General features: G+C 40.1%; 1 protein-coding gene across 6 annotated transcripts in view; it reads right to left on the bottom strand.

The window, feature by feature from the left end:
- The window catches only part of FARP1 (FERM, ARH/RhoGEF and pleckstrin domain protein 1), a 207,128-nt gene that overhangs the window by 52,032 nt on the left and 134,887 nt on the right, over positions 1 to 20,209 (bottom strand). For 5 of the 6 annotated variants that reach the window (XM_038137943.1, XM_038137980.1, XM_038137951.1 and 2 more), the window contains 9 exons: positions 17,090 to 17,132; positions 15,923 to 16,001; positions 13,422 to 13,519; positions 8,804 to 8,918; positions 7,480 to 7,627; positions 4,733 to 4,828; positions 4,005 to 4,168; positions 2,345 to 2,413; positions 1,525 to 1,600 (listed from right to left, as the gene is read on the bottom strand). In XM_038137943.1, the coding sequence (XP_037993871.1) occupies positions 1,525 to 1,600; positions 2,345 to 2,413; positions 4,005 to 4,168; positions 4,733 to 4,828; positions 7,480 to 7,627; positions 8,804 to 8,918; positions 13,422 to 13,519; positions 15,923 to 16,001; positions 17,090 to 17,132 (888 nt within the window). The remainder of the gene's footprint in view (positions 1 to 1,524; positions 1,601 to 2,344; positions 2,414 to 4,004; positions 4,169 to 4,732; positions 4,829 to 7,479; positions 7,628 to 8,803; positions 8,919 to 13,421; positions 13,520 to 15,922; positions 16,002 to 17,089; positions 17,133 to 20,209) is intronic. The other variant, XM_038137960.1, reaches the window with a different exon arrangement.

The following is a 20,209-nucleotide window of genomic DNA, read 5'->3' as shown; positions in this document are numbered from 1 at the left end:
CAACATAGGAGCCTCTTGGAAAGAAAAGAGGTGACCCAAGCCTTAAAACTAATTAGAATTTAAAAAAAAAAGAGGTTTCTGATCTTGAAGAACAAAAAAAAAAAACACCATAGGCTAAACAAGGGAAGAGAAGGCAGAATTTACAGTGATAATGTAAGAAGGGGTATTTGAGGTGTTTCCATGCTCTAAGGCAGCCACTAACACCCTAAAGACACCAACCTGCGCACACTACTCTGAGAAGTTGGAGGAAAAGATAAAAACATAAGACAAATTCTGCATAGCCTACTTAGATACACTAAAAAAGTTACGTGTGGGCTTTTGAGCACCCTACATTCACTCCCTGGAGCATACCTGCCACTGGATCATAGGCTGGCTTTTCTGCAGACATCTGCTCAGCAGCCATGCTCCATCTACCTGAGCTTGTCTCAGTAACATTAAAATGCTACAAGCTATTTGAAATGGGCTCCATCTATTACAAAATTCTCTGAAGTTCCTAAACTTGCAGAAAAGGGAGAGCCTGTGAATATCAAAAGGAAGTGATGCACACAAGGTGAAGGTTCAGGTAGCATTCTTAAATGCATTAGCCTAGTAGCTTGCTCCTGACATTTTAAGCTCTACCTAACATAAGGTTATGTGATCAAAGGTTCACCTCCACAGACACAGAAGACACTGGCAAGTGGAGAAACCACAACAACCAACAAACAAGTCAGGAAAATGAAGCTTCCTGACCTGTCTCCTCTGGAGGCTGTCCCAGGAAAGCCATCAGCCCACATGTTTGGTGTGTTTGGGATACCAGCAACTGGAGAAACCAGAGCCAAAGAGCGGAAGAGGGTGAGGCCACTGGCCCTGTCTGTGCTTGTGGGAGTGCTGTTTTCTGTGTTTACATGTGGCTATGTGTTCATGCACTGTATGTGTGCTTTCATGTGGGTGCCTGCAGTGAATACATGCTCAGCCTTACTGGGACCTGGGAACTTGCAGCTGCTGCAGCCTCACCACTACTGGGCTTTTGGACTTGTGAACTCCCAGCACATAGCAGCTGTCAGCATGAGATAAATACATATGGTATCTACCAGAGCTAATGGCTTAGAAGGCCAGAGGTGCAATTATTGTGAGGAAATAATTGTTCTCTTCCCTGGTTAATACCTGGTTAACACTAACCTTACACCTTGAAATGGGCAACCAAGACCTCTCAGCAAAGAAAAGTGATTACACTTTCCCCAGATGCAATAGCCAGCTACAACCAAGGACCCTGGCAGCAACACTGAGGGCTGCAATTTTTCAGATGGTCATTAGTACAGCTCAGACAAGCTCACTATTTATATTTGTCTGGTTGTCTGAAAGCAATGCTGTTTCACTCAGCAGAACCTAAAGCTTATGACACCCAGGGCTCCTTAGCTCCCAGCTAAATGGTAAGCAAGCAGAAAACCATGCTCCTAGGGTTTTAAAACAGCAATCAATGGAGGGTAATCTAACAAGAAATGTTTAAAAGGATTTCATTTCCAGGGTTTCATCAACATCACTGACTTGTTTTGGCACCTCTGTATGCTGTTCTGAAGGCTGTGCAGTCAGACTTCTGATGGAATGAATCTTGCTGTGTTTCCTGGAGATAAAAGGAAAATCACATAAAGAGCTATTTCAGGGTTTTTTTTTCTACAAACAGGAATCAAGAGACATGCTTTTAAAACAAATCCTTTGAATAACAGCTTTCATAAAATTTTGCTCCAAAACAGATTTACATTCCTCCTTTCTGTAAAATGATAACCTGCTATGTGTTGCAAACATACCACTGTAAGAAAAGGGAGAAGCACTGAAGCAAAAATAGTCTACCAGGTAAGCATGAATCATAAGAAATGACCTATTGTCATGGTCTTGGTGGCATTTTGGCCATTATTTTCAGCTCACCATGAGCATGATGAGTTCAGACAGAGCTGCTCTAGCAAGCTAGAAGACTTTCAGTTTCCCTGGAGACCTCTCCCTTGAGCTTGCCTGTACTTTTTCTAACGTTCAGTTTTAGTCTGAGCTGAGTACGTCAGTTCACACACATTAACCACATCCCAACAAAGAGGGTGCAAATCAAATTGGGAGAAAGTTACCTGTGCTAGCAGGACGTTCATTGCTGAAAAACAGATTGAAGACTACTGATTTTAAGTGAACTATAAGTTATGAAACTTTTGCCAAAACATGCAGGACCACGGGAAATTGCACATGTGATAAACAGTCAAACCAGCAGAGAAGGAATTTTTTTTCCTTGGACTGGTGCCAAGATCTCAGACTATAACTAACAGAAAATCATGACTTTTCTTGGATTATAACATATTTGGATAATAAATTTATTTTCTCTCACCTTTCAAACTGCACTTTTTTGTGCCCTCCTTCCTTAACATAGTCAAGAACTTGCTTCTGAGTCCGACCACTGGAAGAAAACCAGAGTTAAAGCATTCAATACAATATAGCACCTGGTCATCATAACCTTGTATTTGGCTTGCATATTAAATCACAGCAACCAGGAAAATATTTGGCACTATCAGCAGAAACTCATGTTAAGATCATACAGAGGGGACCTGGTCAGATACACACAGATTTTTACCATTTTGCAATGTTACTTGTCTTTTTTTTTTTTTAATGTCATTTCAGAACTGCTTCAATTCAGCTCTGTGGGCCCTATAGGGTACTACATTACTGGGAAGTCACTACAATGGGAAATGAAGCAGGAGTTAAGCTTTCCTTTAATGAATTAATATATTCTTGAATCCTTTTTAGTCAAATACCAGCCTTATCTGATAGTAGTAAACCCTGGAAACAAGATAAAACCCCTGACATCTACTTCATTCCTTGGTTGCTACTATAAAACACAACTTTTCTGCAGAGATTTAGGCTGGAAATCCCTTTCTACCCTTCTGCTACAGGGTGTGAAGTAGTGAGAAAGCCCAGCACTGTCTGTTGTGCAAAGCTATAAACTCCAAAGCTGAAAAACTCCAAAATTGAAAGCAGCACAGGAAACCCACACCTCAAGAATGCTCAACTGAGAGCCAAATTCTTCCAATTCATTAGAGGCTTTCAGGGCCTGGAAAAGGTTATTGAATGTAGTAACACAGATCACAGTGAGTGGAGGATGTAGCCAAAACCTGCTTTCCAAAGCCTGAGGTACGTTGAATGCACCTACAGTTTTCTATTTACTTCAGGCAGAACCTTAACAAGTTATAGTTTGTTTACCCAACATAGGTCCTTCCATCTTAATTAATTTACTTTGCAGGCAGCAAACAAAGTGAAAGAGAGTCAGAATGGCTATATATACACTGCGCTCTTATGCAAGGCATCTAGAGTGCATCATTCATCTCAGCAAAGAGCATTTCTGGCTGTACAGCTTGTATCAGCTTCAAAAACAAAATAAACTGTATGAATAAAAGGATTTCCCCCTGGCACACACAATGCAATATCTACAATAATGCTTCTGCCAGTGTAATGAAAAAAAACCCCAAAACAATAACCCAACCATTGAAAGCTTTCCCACAGGTCTAACAATATCACAGGTATACCTGGTCTTAGCAGAGGTGGTCATGTCCCATAAATCCTTTGTGAGCATAAAGCCATTGCTTTTAACTACACAAATATGGGTTTATCACAGGGACATGCAACAGTCTGTACTCTGATACATAGAAAAGACCCCATCCAAGGAGCAGAGGATTCAAAGAACCCCCAACAATTGCTAGCTAGTGTTGCTGAGGACACAGGTGAATTTTCTTGTGCAAAACCAGCTGGACCCTACATACTTTGGATCTTACCTCCAGAAAGCTACTTTGCAACAGCTACTACAGAATTAATGCAGAGTTTTCCCCTACAGTGTTCTCTGCACTATTCTGGCTGAGAAGATGCAATGGAAAATATAAAGGAGCAAACTACAAGGTAAAAAAGGTGAGCTGAAAATAACAGATTTAATCCTAGACCATTATGGATGTGATTTTGAAATGGAGAGGCAACAAAGGTGGAAAGAATGCATGTCTTACCTGAACCTAAATGAAGAACCTCTAGAAAAAAGAACAGGTTTAGGCTTTGGTTTAGGTTCCTCAAAAAGCCTGAAAAAGGCATGATGTTCCACACAGATCTTCCAGAAAGACTTGCAAAAATCTCGACTGGCCATAAGGAATTCCAGGGTGTCCTGGAATGAACTCTGAAAATTGGGATAGCATTTGCAATGTGAGCTGGGCAGCAATACAGATTAGAGCAATGCATTGACAAATTAGGTGCTATGCTAAAAAAAAAAAAAAAAAAAAAAAGAAAAAAGAAAAGAAAAAACCCAAAAGCTTCTTCCCAACTTACTGGCTTTCAGGCTTAACAGGCCCTATCCTTCTAACATTGAGACATTGCTGGTCTGCCTGTCAGTATCAAAGCTATTGCTCAAACTTCCTTTCATTGACAAATATGACAGAGATAAAGCAGTGGTTTGAATGATAATGAGAAGAAGTTGATTAGATGCTATACCTTAAGAATTGATGATACAGTACCAGAGTTGCAACCAGAAGATGACTCTGGGACATTCTATTATGATTGACTCAGTTTACATGTCCTTTGCCAGGACTGCTCACCTGAGATGCCAGGTTGATGCGCACAGTACCAGCAGGGAACATAAGCAATTAAAATATTCATGAGGTGATTAAAATCCACATGTGATCTGTGAGTAGAAATTTACCAAATAACCTTTTGTCAACTTCATCAACTCCTAACAAGGACTTACATTCACATCAGGCCGTAGTTTGATAAGAAAACGTTTCCTCTTGAAGCTCAGCTTTCGAACCTTAGCCCAGTTGAAGGCATTGATCTTGGTGTGACCCTACAGAGAACAAAGCCAGCTGGGTTTAATCATTCCAGATCCGAATGGAAAAATCTAAACCACTAAAGAAGCTTGTCATAAATTAATCATGTGTTCACTTAACTTGAAATGATGACATTTCTTATAACTCATTCTCTGATAATGGAAACCATAAACATCTGGTGCAAGGACTGAAGGCAGGCACTTATAGTTAAACTCTTGCAATACAGGACTAGTTACTGTGCAAATATCCAACCCAGTATCACTGCACAAGACAGGGTGGACCAGATTTTGCCATCTTGTGCTACTATGCAGACTCAAGATTTTCTGTGGACTAAATCCCCTTCCAAAGGTGCCTCACTCTATTTCCACCAGTGACAGAGAATGCAGGGAATCCAGACACATGTCACCTCACTTTGATGAAGTAGATTTTCTCCCTCTTTTTATGTCTGCAGGGCAAAATAAATATCTCTTTAAATATTGGTTAACTGTGGGGGAAAAAAAGCAACTGCAGGTTTTGTATTGGAAGTACAAAACAGTGTGCGTATTTTGACCTTTCATAGGGAGCACCAGAAAAAAAAGCAATCTAAACAAATTATTTGTTTTTGAAGAGCCACAAAATGATTTTCAGGGAAAAAGCAACCAATACGATAAGCAAACAACAAGAAGGAAATTATCTTCATAATACTCCAACTCCCAGGCTGTTAGCCCCTACCCTCCAGAAGTTTCATTTTTAATCTACGTCAGCAGGTATTGGAGGTGGTATATTAAAATATTCACTGCAGCAATTTGTTCAACGAAGACTTCAATACAAACATTCCTAGAGCACAGCACAGAAGTTTCAGAGAACTACTACAGGATTGCTAAAAGCAGAAACCCACGTTGATTTGGGCACCATCACCAGACAGCTGTAGGAGAAATGACAGTGTAATGATCTCTGCTAAGTCAACCAGCTGTCTAAGAATCACATAATTAATCTCCTTAAAATAATCAGCAGCACTGACACCAATTTCTAAATAAATGGCAGACTTTAAAGTAAGTCTGACTACAGCATATGCCATTTGTGACTGAACTTTCATTTTCACTGGGGTCATTCTAATGAGATCCTCATATTTCAATTTCTATCAGTTACAACCAAAATAAAAATAAGAACTTAGCTCTTGACCTATGAAGTGGTTGAAGGAAGCCCTAAGCCTACTGACAGATGCCAATTGCTGAGCAGACTCCAGCAGGTCAGAGCCCAACTTCCTTTTCAGCATTCAGTCTTGGAGCTTCACCCAGTAAAGTTTCCAAGCTTTTCAGAAACTTTAAAAACAAAACAAAACTGTTTTGAAAGTCCCAAACACATTAGGTCGAGTAGACATGACTTCAGACCTTGTCAAATGAAGCCTTGGGCCATCAACCTGCAGCTGCACTTTACAGCAGGACCTCAGCTGCGTGCCGGGACTCCGAGGTCCATGCTGCTCTCTGTGGACACACACTTTCACCTTGAAGACAGCCTTAATTTACAAGGCTTGGCAGTTCATTAATTCAACTGATGAAAATGCTGTGGGGGAGCAGGGGAAGGGCCTGAACATACAATTGCTTGACTTATGTGCACTTCTAGCAATGTCCTAGTGTTCTCATGTTTCAACCTATGCTTCAGTTTTGGGGTTCTACTACCAACTCATCTGGTTGATCAGGGATCTTTTTAATTTGCTGCCTTTTTTTGCCTGTTTGTTTGGTTGGGTATTTTTAAGTCTTAGAGCATTTGGGTCAGACACTTCAGGGTTTGTTTGTTGCTGTTACTTTTCTTTATGAAAGGACTCAAAGTACTTTGTAAGGCTGAAAACACTAGTATTTTAATTATGGTAAAACAGTTAAAATGAATAGTCTTTTTGACAATTGTAAAAAGGGATATTTTAAAGAACAGCTTACTTACTGTTTTTAGCACAGAGTCAGGTAAGCATCTAAAGTGAAAGCAGCTGACACCAGCTGACTACCTGTAGCTTCACAATTGCAAAAGCCAAATTTGTTATTTGCATAAGGGGAACTGCAGAATGAGAACTGGACAAATTTACTAATGATTTACTAATGATGCTTCATGAATATGTACTAGAATGACTGCAGTAGGAAAGGAGAGGAAAGAAATAGAAAGAAAACGGTTTGGATCTTTAAAGGAAAGAAGTAAGATCCATGGATCCAGCAAAGATACAATGGCCAAGGCTGGTCAAGAAAACTATAAAAACTTTGAAGAAGTGACACCACAGAGAGCTTATATTTACTGCCTTCATCCTCCTGCATGGACTCCAGCTGTCTGTTGTTTTACTTGTCTCTGCTTCTCACCCATTTAATTGTGCACCAGGCCTGCAAGACCTACCTGCTACTACATGTAGGAGAAGTCAGCATGACCAACCTGCAAATCGTGAGCCACAGCTCAGTTTGCATCTTGAATAGCACACTGTGGATGCAGATGGAGCTCTACACTGTGCATTCACATAAGGTAGGAGGCCCTGGAAGCAAAGGACTCAATGCAGCCATAACAGGTTTAAGATCATTCTTTGAAAAATTTTGGAAGTTTCTGCATTTTCCCAATGAATTCTTGTAGACATGGCTGAGTTCCTGAATTCTTACTGCTGTCAGAAACCTCTCTGCTTTATGAAGTACGAAATCATGTCCTGAGCAGCTCTAACCTGAAACACCAGAATGCCTGTGTTGGCAACAGCCAGGTTGATTTTTGTCCCCTCCCTGTCCTTGGCTGGATGCAAGCGTATCCCGTACATCTCCAGCCGACGGGCAATCTCCAAAAGCTGGAAGTCAGACTCTGCTGGTGTCTGTCCCCTTGAGAAAGAAAACAGAGAACACTCACAAGCTTGTCACACCTTTTAATAGAGATCAAGAGGTCCTCCAGAGAACAAAGAGACATTTGATCAAAGACTGTCAAAGGTATAATATCTGTATGGTTTTTCTACATCCCCAGACTTTTATCAGCTAGAACAACAACTTACTCTATAACAAATATCAAAGAATACACAGATTTTACAGTCTGTTATAAATTTTGATTGCTCTAATGCTAAGACACCTGATACAGATAGATTTTAAACTATTAGCTCTAACAGAATTTACTACCTCCCTTTGTTTTTTCCACTAGAAAATATGCCATATTCCTAAAAAAAATCATGAATGGAAGTGTGTAATGATGCTATTCATTGTAAAAGTGATTGTAATACCAAAATGAAGTAAAAGAGAAGGCATGAAAACCTTACCATAAATGTTGTGAAGCCATAAGCATCACCATCATTTATTGTGATGAAATTATGCAAAGCTTTGATTACTGCCATAGAAATTATAGAAATCACTACCACTCACCTATTACTCAACCTAGCTCAAAAATGAAACTGTTCACATCTTGAAGTGTTCTTGACAGCTAAAAAATACTTTTCTCAGCCTTATTGGTACTTCTGTTCACCATCTTCCTAGTACAGATCTTTTCTGCAGACACTAGGATACCAATTTGCATCATCATCTTGAATTGTCTTCCCCCAAATCCATTATTCTGCCAGTACTCCATGCTTTTCCTAAAACTATCACTAAAGCCCTTCTTCAACCTATCTCAAAATACAGCATGGAAAGGTTGAAAGGCAACATTGTGTCCTTGAAACCTAAGGCCTACTGTCAGAAGTGCTCGACTGATCAGTTGTGATTTGCAATCATACCTGCATGCACAAAATCAGCAGTAAAGCATTTTGTATGAAATAGACTGTAAAATAACAGCATGCTTGAATGAATATCGAATCAACTGTGCTTTAAACATCTTGTTATGATGATGGGAAAAAGGCAGGAGTAACCTTCAGAAAGTTCATAGGCTTTAAACAGTTTTTGAGAAGCAACCTTTGAGAAACTCAGAGGCCCAAAGCTTTTTTGTACTTCAAAAAGTACAAAAAGATCTAGCATATAATTACCATTAGAACTACTCTACAGGAAAGAAGGCCAATAATGAAACCAAAAAAGTCTTACATGTGGTTACGGTGAAATTCCATGATTTTGTCTTCTAGTGCTTCTTGATGAGGTATATACTTGTTCTTCGCTAAGTGTTCACGATCTATGGTTTCATCAAAATCCCCAATCTCAGCTGTGGAGAATTTCAAGAGGAGTTTAATAAAGCACCATATTACGTCTGAATAATTTGGTCAATCCAGAAGACCTGACAGCTGGGAAGAGGGCAGAGAAGCAAACATAGTTCCTTGCAACCTGTGCCATGGTTTTATGATTCAGATTCCCACTACATTATCTTCCACACATTACTGTCTTCTCCTCTGTGGTAGTATTCAATATGTGAGAAGAAACCCCGGGATTTCTCCCATCTACCACAACTAAGTAATGGATGTCAGCTGAAGACATGAAGCCATCAGTGCTACCGTGGCTTGTGTGGGGGATAAGGGCAGGGGTAACAGGGAGGGCAGCACTAACTGAGCAGAACTCATCCATCTCTCTCACACTCTCTCATGGTGCTCAGGTGCCTCTCCATGGAGCAGCCAAGCACTAGCTTCCTCTCCAGGTCCATGCTCCACACAGCAACCTTTGACAGAAAGTCAGAAAGATGGTTCTGTTTGCTTGTTTGAACACTAGCTTGTAATCCACCTCATGGGATTATGAAACATTTGTCTTCCTCTAATTCTGCAGCAGTTTGAGACACATTCTGTCTCCCTCCTCCTCAAAGCTGCTCCCATCTGCTGCAGTTATTCAACACTGTGTGTGCAACAGTATGGCACACCCACCTTCCATTTTGCAGTCCATTCAGTGAAATTTCCTTTTTTTGGGAGGTGTGGGGGTGAGGGACAGGCAATCTATCTGTGGGTGCCAAATTACTATCTTGTTGCCTGCTATTCTTGGAATGTCTCTGAAAATCTTGCTATTAGTTTTTTCACTGCACAGGCATAGCAGCTTCTGCCTGCAAATCTGATGGAGCAATAGCAACACCGCTGCAACAAAGGCTGCTACCTTGGTAACGTCAGGGAAATTAAAATACAGTGCCCTCAAATTAAATGCAGGATGCAGTCAGACGTGTTGCTGCACAGCTGACCCAGGATTTGACAGACCCATGCTCAGACACACCTGCTTCACCCCACCTCAGTTCTGCCCATGTAAATGAACCTTTGATCCAGTTCTGCTCAAACTAAGTCTGTTCAGAAAAAGAAAAGATTTCAGATCACATTTAAAACACATTCAGATCACATTTAAAACACTATTTCTGACAAACTGGGATGAGATGTACCTTAAATGCACAATAGCCTGTGCAGGCACTGAAAATGAGGAACCAAAGCATCTTGAATGTGAATGTGAAGAGCACTAGCTTTTTTTACCCAAACTGCCTGCAGACACATGATGACATTTTTTACTTTGAAGGTCAGAGGTGAAAAAGAGTTGAAAATTGACACTGTCTGATTTACGCCTCCTCATTCACCCCATTTGCTCTCAATCATTCCTTAAAATGGTAGAAATACTACACAACCTTTGAAAATTTCTCTTTTTAAAATTGTCTCATTTGCCCCCATCTCAGAAACAGCTCTCTGCTTCCAGTTTTACTCATCCCAGTCTCAAAAATCTTCAAGGTCTGTTTTTAATCCTACCTCAAATAAATGGCAAGTTTCTGTTCTTTAATGAAGCCATAAACCCACCTAAGTTTGCAACACCTCAAATAACATGGGCCTGGATTCTTCAAAATGCAGTTCAAAACCCCTATGTCTGTGTACCCAGATGAGCTTAACACACCTCCTGTTGGGCTTTCTCAGAGACAACAGTACAGAAGACACTTTCTTCAGCTCTACATGATTTTTAGAATGTTCTCATTTTTCAACTGCTAATCCTTTATCAAAATTTTCTTCCCGGCTTTCAAGTTACTTCTGAATTTGTTCTCTCTGACCTCGTACTCAACAAGCTTTTACTTACTGCCTTACTCTCCTTTTCCACCTTAAATAACTTTGTAGTAGCACTCCATCGAGAATGAGAGGAAATTATACTGCAAATACTGTCAGCCTCACATGTAACTATTCTTTAAAATCTTTTCATGTGATTTAGCCAAAGACTTATTTACACTGCTGATGGTTCTTCACTTACCTGGCAAGTGCATTACACCACGCTGCATTCTGTCTGCATTAGCACTTCTGATATGTCTAATGCTTTGTATTTCAGCTCTTTTCCTCTTATGACAGAATTACAGCATTGCTTCATTTGGAAAAGACCTCTAAGACCATGGAGTCCAACTGCTAACCCAGCACTGCCAAGTCCACCAGTAACCATGTCCCTGAGTGCCATGTCTACACGTCTCCTAAAGACCTCCAGGGATGGTGACTCTACCACTTCCTGGAGAAGCTGATTTCAAAGCTTAAATTTCCTATTTCCATGAAGAAATTTTTCCTAGTATCCAATCTAAAGCTTCCCTGGTACAACTTGAGGCCATTTCCTCTTGTCCTGTCACTTGTTACCTGGGAGAACAGGGTGACCCCCACCTGGCTACAACCTCCTGTCAGGCAATTCTAGAGAATGATAAGGCTCCCCCAGTCCTCCTTTTTGCCAGGCTAAACCACCTCAGCTCGCTCCAGAACCTTCCCCATCTTCCTTGCCCTTCTCTGGACACACTCTAACACCTGAATGTCTTTCTGAGGGACACAAAACTGGACACAGCATTTGAGGTGTGGCCCCTACTGAATATAGGGGGACAGACAATGACAGCCCTGGTTCTGCTGGCCACACTGTTCTTGATACAGGCCAGGGTGACACTGGCCTTCTTGGCAACCTGGGCACATTCTGGCTCATGGTCAGTCCATCTTCATACTCCACACACTCACTGTACTGCATCGTTTGCAGTATCAGTTTCCTCTCACTTCTAACACTTTTAACCATGCTTTCAAGGTAGTTTTAATGTTTCAAAAAAAAAAATTCTGTAATATACATGCTAATTTAGCAGAAACCTATTTGCTGTCATATTGTGATTTCATGATAAGTAACAGTATATAACATTGACATAAGCTTACATACATATACATGGGACTCCTGGAATCAGATATTCCCCATGGAAACCACTCACTGGCACAGCATTAGTAAGACATACAATAACTAACCTGCATTCTCAATCTTTCCCTTTTGATACCATTACTCTTATCATCCATTTACTCCAATTTTTATTGCAGACAAATACATAATATTTCTTTTGCTATTGAAAAATAAGCTGGAGACAAAATAAAAAAAAGACAGCCATGCAGGTAAGATGCAGCTATAGACTCTTACCAGGGAAAATTTTCACAGAAAACTGTTCCTGAAAACACGATGGACAAGTAAAAAGGACAACTGCAAACTTCTAGCAGAGTTTTCTAGCAAACATGATCATAAATCGATACCTCAAATGAAGAGAGACACATGCATTAGGGTGTCTGCTCCTCAACATCTTTCTTTGGTGCACAGAGATTTAGTATGAAAACTCGGCCTCCTAGAATGCAGCTTAGCAAATGAGACTCAATTTCCTCAAATTATCAAGATTTTTTTTATTGCCTGAGATGAAAGAAAATTAGAACTAGCTTAACTGAGAAAAGAAATACAGCTGGATTGCTGGACACTGTAGCAGGAAAAAACAGGAGACAAAAACCTCACTAGTCAAGGATTTTATTTTTTTTAAGTCTGTGCTGCCAACATACTCAAATTTAAAATGGTATGAGGACTACAGAATTTCATGGCATCTTACTGCTACTCAGTCCCACTGGTCAATGATGACCATAGGAAAAAGAACCATAAAATACCTGCCTTTCCAACAGCAATTGGTGAGAAACTGCCCTAACACTTCAACAGACTATGACAAAGAATCGTGAGATTTTTCTGTTCACCTCCAAAGAGCTTCCAAATGTCCTTGTTGACTACACTTTCCACATAATAGCATTACAGTGCAAGTATCCAATACGGAATTGTACAAGGACCATGCAAAACAATGTCTGTTACAACCATTATACTTGCTGCTAAGTGATTTTTTAATGTTATTCTCAAGATGAGTATTCATAAAGTCTTGAAAGGGAAACATATACTGTCTTTCAAGTGATGTGGAAGCTAAAAGAAGCTTTGATGTCATGAAAATTAATGTATGATTCTACTGGACAGTGTTATTGTGCATACTTTGCAATTAAAAAAAGGGGGGGGTGCTTAAAATCTATTGTTTTCTTTTCTTCCCTATCAGTTTCCTCTTAGGACTGTGATTTAGTCTGGCATTCTAAGCACGTTTATTTACTACATTCTCTAGACAGCATACAGATCTCCAGGAATTTGAATACCCTACTGACATGATGCAAAGTATGATAAAACAGGATTTCAGCAGAATTTGACATATTTGCCACTGCCTGCAAAGTCTACTTTTTAAATGATGTTTGGCAGCCTATCAAATGCTTTGAAAATTCAAATGCGATGACCACAAACTCTTCTTTATTTGAAATAGTAAATCATCTGTATTTGAATGTCATTATACAGAGCTACAATAAATTGTCAATATGGCTTAAATCTGTCCCTACAGCAGCTACCAACAGGTAACCCTGCAAAGCATCTCCAACCAAGCATCCTGTTCATCCATCTGGAAAGAAGAAAAAAGGGAACTTACACTGTACTATATGTGAGATTAGGAGGGCAGTGCTGGTATCATTACATGTTAGCCTTCCCTGTGCCAGGTCCTGCTTCACTTGCAATGCAAATAGGTACCTGCAAAACAAAAGTGAACAAAGAGTTACACAAAGCAGGAGGGAAAGAGGGGAAAGTATCCCAGCCTGCACCATCCCTTCACACTTTGGAATCTACAGAAGTGATCTGAATTACCTAAGTTTAGAGGGTAAATAAAACACAACAGATACTGTATTCGTGCCATTAGAGCTGTACATGGTGGCTGCTTTGAAGAACCAAGATATCTCTCTTTTTCTCAACAAAAAGATATGACAATGCTAGAAAACGTGACAGCTATTAAGTATTCATCAAGAGATAATGCAGCTGCTTCTAACCATGAAGAAATGACAGATAAACCAGTGATTTAGAGTTATCAGTTGGTTCTTGTAGAATACAAAGTGAACTCTAAACTTCCACCTTGGCACTCACTTGGGAATGAGGCACAAATTCTTGATCAAACAACTCTAGCTAGCTCTGATACCTTTGTGGCCCTAATACCTGCACTGTCCACGTACCAGCCCTTTCTAGCATTGCCTCCAAACCACTTCAGCCATGCAGGGCAATTCAACACCGCCAGCTTAAACACAGAGACAACAGAAGTCCAAGATATTATTTAATAATTTAAATTTCTTTTAGCTTTAACAGAAATTGGCTTAGTTCCACTCAGTATCCAATTCTTCCCTCAAAAAAAGAAGAAGAGAAGAGCTAGCAATGGGCATTCTTCCTACAGCTGGTGTGAAACCTGAAGTGGTGAGACACACCTTAACAAGCCTTCTAAAGACTGCAGCTCCTCTGGAGAACTCATACTAGGATCTCAATAATTTTAATACGACTAGATTTTAATAGATTTAGACAAAAGATCTCATTTGAACAGTGAGTTTCTGAGTGAGAAGATGTAGGTACACTAAATGAAAAGGGCAAGCTGATTTGAGGAGTATGGAAAAGAACTTTGTGTGTATATACTGAAATAATACAGCAGATTCACATAACATCCTTTTGAAACCTGCAGACATCTGCCTACTTATACAAAATTCACCCTGATAGAGGAACACAGCACAAAAATGTTAGATTCTCTTCTTCTTCAAGTGATGAAGCAGTTCCCCATGGATATGCTTTCATGTCCTACACACTGCTATGTATATATATGTAAGTCCCTTAGCGTATATATTTAAAATCTAACCAAAAAAAAGTCATTAGGATTAAGAGACACATCTCCAGGTAGAGACAGAGATCACCAAAAATTAATTTTCAGTTCACACAGTAAGAAAGAGATATGCAGAGTATCTATTTAGAAATAGAAATTTTTCATTAATAATATGACATTGCAAGTTTTTATTCATCCCTTTATTCTTGTTACTCTTTATTTTATTCTCTATTCTTTACCAAGTAAATACTCCTTTTTCCTACCCCACATTTCTACTTTTCTCTTTCCAGGCCAGCAAGCAATATAATTTTTTTTTTCTATTCCAATGCTCTATTGCCAAAATAAAACACAACAAAGATAAACAGTGAACATCACAAAAGTAGACTTGTTCTTTATAATGCAAGTCATAAGGACACCAGAGCTCTCTGCAAAAGAGGACTTTGTCTTTTGAGAAGATTGAAAATAAAAACTAATAGTGAATATTTTGAATCAGAATGGAAATATTAATTAAAAGCTAATAATACTGTAGACCAGAAAAAGAGTGAAAAGTTGCAATGAAGAAATACTGCAACAAAGCAATGTTTCTGACCATAAATGAAGGACCTGCTAGTAAAACAAAACCTTAATGGTTCCCTCATACACATATTTACTCACAGAGAAATAGGAGTTTTTGTACCAATACAGTGTGAAATTCAAAGCTTAAATGAAGTTTTGAAATGCACTGAAAAGCATTTAAACATTAGTATTAAGGTATTCTGTCTGCATATGTGTGTATCCTTCTCTACATTCTTATTTTTCGTTTTATTATTTCTCCTTTGCATTTCTCCATCTCCAAAGTCACACTTTCACCTGTGCAAACCTTTGGCATTAGTGTTGGCTATACAGACAGGGTCCAATGCTGCTGCAAATCAGCAATTCACACAAAACAGCTCTCTCCCAAATGGGGGTGCAGAGTCACACATGTCCCTTGGCAGACGGGTACCCCGGGTGCGCACACATGACCTGATCATGCCAAACAGAGAACCCTGGTGCCAAACTGACTTCTCTTGGGGTTAGCAAAGCTCTCCCAGGACTCCATATCCAAGGATGCAAAGGACTCCTGTACTTTGCAGAACTTCTCAGCACAGACTGCAGCTGAATCTTAGGGCCTGTTTTTTCAGGTGCATTCAAGGCTGGGACAAATAACACCAAGCTAAAAGTAAGAGGCAGCCATCAATCCTCACCCAGTCATCTCAAATTCCATCTTCTGCCCTCTGTCCATCGGAGATTTAACAAGAAGAAATAGTCACACAGCTACTAACCTTGTCAGTTCTTCCTGCAGCTGAGCATGGTCGGGTGGGAAGAATTTTACCACAAATTTTACAACAACGTGCTTCGGTCCTAGGGAAAATGTCAAGGGAAGTTAACAAACATCAATAACATGCTGGCCAAATACGCACAGTGATGTACAAGGGATGATTCACGTAACCTGCAGTGCATACAGACATGCTAACCTCTTGTCCTTTGTTAGTATGCAGGATATTTGGAGACTGCCCAATAAAATTTACACACCATAAAAGAGAACAGTAACTTGGTCAAGGGCCGTTCTGACAAAACCAAGTATGCTTTTAGCAATTACACCAGTTGATCCAATAAAATATATGTGTATCTACTTTCCTTGCTTCAGACCAGGAGGGAGCTAAAATACACTCTACTTTTGAAGTCCACCAGCAAATTACTAATTCTGTTTTAAGAACAGCACATTTGTTCCAATTCTTACAAATATGACCAGTGACAAAAGGACCAATGCTTCCCTGTCTTGTGAGAGGGAGAGCTGCCAGAGCATACACTCAGACTAATATGACCAGAAAAGCACCAAGAAAAATTGAATCTCAATGACAAAGCTCCATAAATTAAGACCTTGTCTAATAGTTGACAGAGAAACAAAATAATCAGAACCTTTCCTGTTCACTTCTACTCTTTCCAGAGCTGGTGACTATTTACAATTTCTTGTTCTTTCCTACCACCTGCTGTAGCTTCCCCCATCCTAACTCTTTCCTCCTCTCGGTCTCCGAAACTCCCAGGCTCTGCAGCAATGTCCACTCAGTTGGAATGCATCTGCCAGCTCCTTCCCAGTAATAAAGTCTTCCTGCTGTTTTCCTTCTATTCTGATTCCTGCTACTACCAGCCAGCAAAGTATGTTCCTTTAGTGCTTCTTTTACCGCACTCTTTCTCTACAAAGCTGTTCCCTCCACTGCCACCAGTGCCTCTCCCAGTGACTGACTAAACCCCAGCTTCCCATGGGGTGGGGTTTATGCTCATGACATAACTTCACAGGTACATCTTTTAAGGACAGGCCAGAATCAGAAAATAATTCCAGCAACAATTAGTGCAGAAGGTTGAGAATATAAAAATTGCAACCAACAGAGTCCTAATTTATTCAAGTGCTCTCAGTTTGAGGAAGGAAATCTCAACAAGGAAGTACTTACTTCTAATCTGTTTCATAACAGGCTTCAAAAGATCGAGCCACACCTGAAAACAAAAGAAGGTGGTGTTATCATATCCAAACAAACTATCAGAGGAACATCTTTTGTTGCAATGCCTAGATTATCAATCAGATTATCAGATTATCAGTCACCTATCTATTCTTTGCAGTGTGGTCATTATGCTTTCCTTAATTATACATGGTAGGTTTTTACTCCAAAATTCTAGGAGATGCTCAGGAAACAGCACTGTGAATGGGCACAGCTTTCAAAGCAGTAGAGATTCAGAGAGCTGGGAAACAGTCAGGAAATCTCCCCCTCACTCGTCCCAGACACCAACAATCCCAGAATATGTGGTCAGGAGCCAATAATTTTGTGGAAAGAACAACTGAAATGAGGAGCTTAGGAAAAGACAGTCCTATATTTTCATTGAGTTACAAACCCTGAATGATCTTGAGAAAGAGAAGTGAATGGAGCTGGTGCTTGCCTTTGAGGCTAGCAATGCTGGACAAATGGAGAAATGAGATGGCAGCAGACTACTGGTATGGGGGACCCAACAGGAATCCCAGTATGAAGTCTGGCCATAAATGTGGAGCTCTGTTGCTGGGCTCCATGGAGATGAAGGAGCCTCCCTCCCCCCACCTGCAGGAGGAATGTCCTCTCAGATCACAGGTGTGAAGCAGACAACAGGACAAGGCATGGGTGGAAGAAAGCTTACTTTTGAGCTATGGAACATTTTCTCTTTTCTATAAACCGGGGAAATTCAGACCCAGGCATTCTTAACAGGGGACAGTGTAACTTCTGTGTGTAGTCCACTTGACAACCCATTTTCCAGGACAGTGTGTGGGTCTTCCCTTCAGCTTCCAAAAGTGAAGCAGTGAGTGGAAATACAGTTTTGAGAGCCTATCCCCCCCATCCTGCATTCTCAAGTCAGAAAGGTTGGGGCAAAATGTTACAGAAAGCCAAGGGACAATCATGCAGAAGGTAAAAGCCAGATGATTCACAGGGCCTGGAGACAGCTCATAGTCCTCAGCTGGTAACTACCCATGCCCATGATTTATATTTTGTTATCTCACTAAATTGCCCATGGCCTCCCTTGAAGACATCTGGAACTTGTGGAAGAACACCCTACAACCATCACAAAGGTTAAAGCCATTAAAAACCAAATTAATTGAGTCTTCCTCTAGAAAAAGATTATGCATTAGAATTATTACTTATCTGACCTTTAGTAATTTTAGATTATGCAGAGACTGAAACATACTCAAAATATCCATTTCCCAAAATCACCTGAGAAGCCAGACAGGAGCAGGCCTGTATCTGTAACTACACCACTGCTGTAACTGCTCCAATGCCATGTGCCATTTTTATCATTACTAATATGAGGGATTCCAATTAGCAGAGACCTCACAGCCCAGCCCTTTCCCACGCACTAATGTTACTCAATGGAATTCTTCTTATGTTTCTCAGTCTAGGAAAGTCTTTTTCTTTTGTTTCAGAGGTTAAAGAAACTTGGTTATCCAAGAACAGCAATACAGTTTTTAGCAGATGTTTAACTGGTCTTGACACACTTTGACACTTGAATAACTTAAAACTGTTTTGTTTCAGAAAGTCTGCATGTACATAATCTGCAACAAAGGTCAGGGACTTTGGCAAGTTTAATGAGAGGGGGAAAAGACACCTTGAATATGAAATTGCCAATTTACAAGATTAGGAGAATAATGTATTTTACTGGATGCCAAAAACAAACAAACAAACCAACCACAAAAAACCCTGAAACAAACAAACAAACCCACAAAAAACCCCCCCAAAAAAACCCCCCAAAAAACCACAAAAAAACCCCTCTCTTCTCCACAGAGGTGGTTTATGGTACAGCATGAGCATGCAAGTGCACCATTCCTTTCTCTCCTTTCCCCACCATCCTACAAGCAAGTCATAACATCCTTGAACAGACTGCTGGATACTGCAAATCTATGTATTGAATGCATGTAGTGAAAAAGGTGGAGCAAAACAACAATGTCACCACAATGTCACCAAAACACAAGCAATCAAAACTTCTGCATCATGCAGCTCCCACACTGTACCTAAACACCATCAATCTGAGACTGGTTTATAAACTGGAAAGGAAAACTAATGCGAGGACTTAATTAAGATGAATGTTTTTCATTTTCCCCAGAACTACAAGGCTAGATTATTTATTTGTTAAACAAAGGCTGGCATTCCACAATGGTGACCAGATTTCAGCAGCTGGAGAATTGGGGCAGACATCAAGTGTGATGAAAGTCTGTGAAACCCCAGGCTTGGCGACAGTGCCTCGTTTTTCTCCTTGTCCCAGCAGGAAGTGGAGCACTCAGACCCTCCACAATCATCTCCCATGCAGATCTTGTCTGCTGCAAGCATGGCATGCTTGAATGTACACAGCTCCCAGGCAACTTGACATACCACTGTCAATATGTCAGATATGAGATCTGGAGCCTTGCATGTTGAAATAAACACAGCCAAATTGTGAATATATGACTTCACATACATATGATTACATCCAAACAAACATGCTCTAAATATTTATTTTTCCTTTTACATTTCACTCTACACTGGAAAAGCAACTCATTCTCTTCAGATTATATGAATATAAAATATGCATGTGTGGTTTATTTCTCAGACATACCATTAACTGCAGGGTTTTTTTACTTGCACAATGCTTGAGTTCTACATTATGGCCTTTATGAAACTCAGAAATTTTTTAATCCCATGGGAAAAGTCACCTCAATTGAATCATATAAACTGGTTACAGTAAGTTAAGTGTAAATAATACTCTCAGAGCGCTGCTCCACATTGAAACAACAATTCATAATCAAATCTTCTGCTTCAGAGTTTCTGTGAGTTGCTTTCGGGTGGTTGAAGGCATTAATTCCACTGAATTTCACCATTCTTGGGGCACAGGTGACTAGATATGGGCAAGGTTTGTGGAGCTCCCCCATTTTTTAGAAGCAAAGACTGGACCAACCAGCAAGAACATGGACTGGGGCTCTCAGATACTTGGCTAGTACTTCCCTTTGCAAGAGTAGGGGCCAGCTGAGTTACCATGCTCAATGCATGGAAGCATTTTCCTTCAGGTCAAACTGGCACTGT

This window comes from Motacilla alba, chromosome 1 (genome assembly GCF_015832195.1).
Source record: "Motacilla alba alba isolate MOTALB_02 chromosome 1, Motacilla_alba_V1.0_pri, whole genome shotgun sequence".
Lineage (NCBI taxonomy): Eukaryota > Metazoa > Chordata > Aves > Passeriformes > Motacillidae > Motacilla > Motacilla alba.
This window is presented reverse-complemented; position numbering and strand designations above follow the sequence as displayed.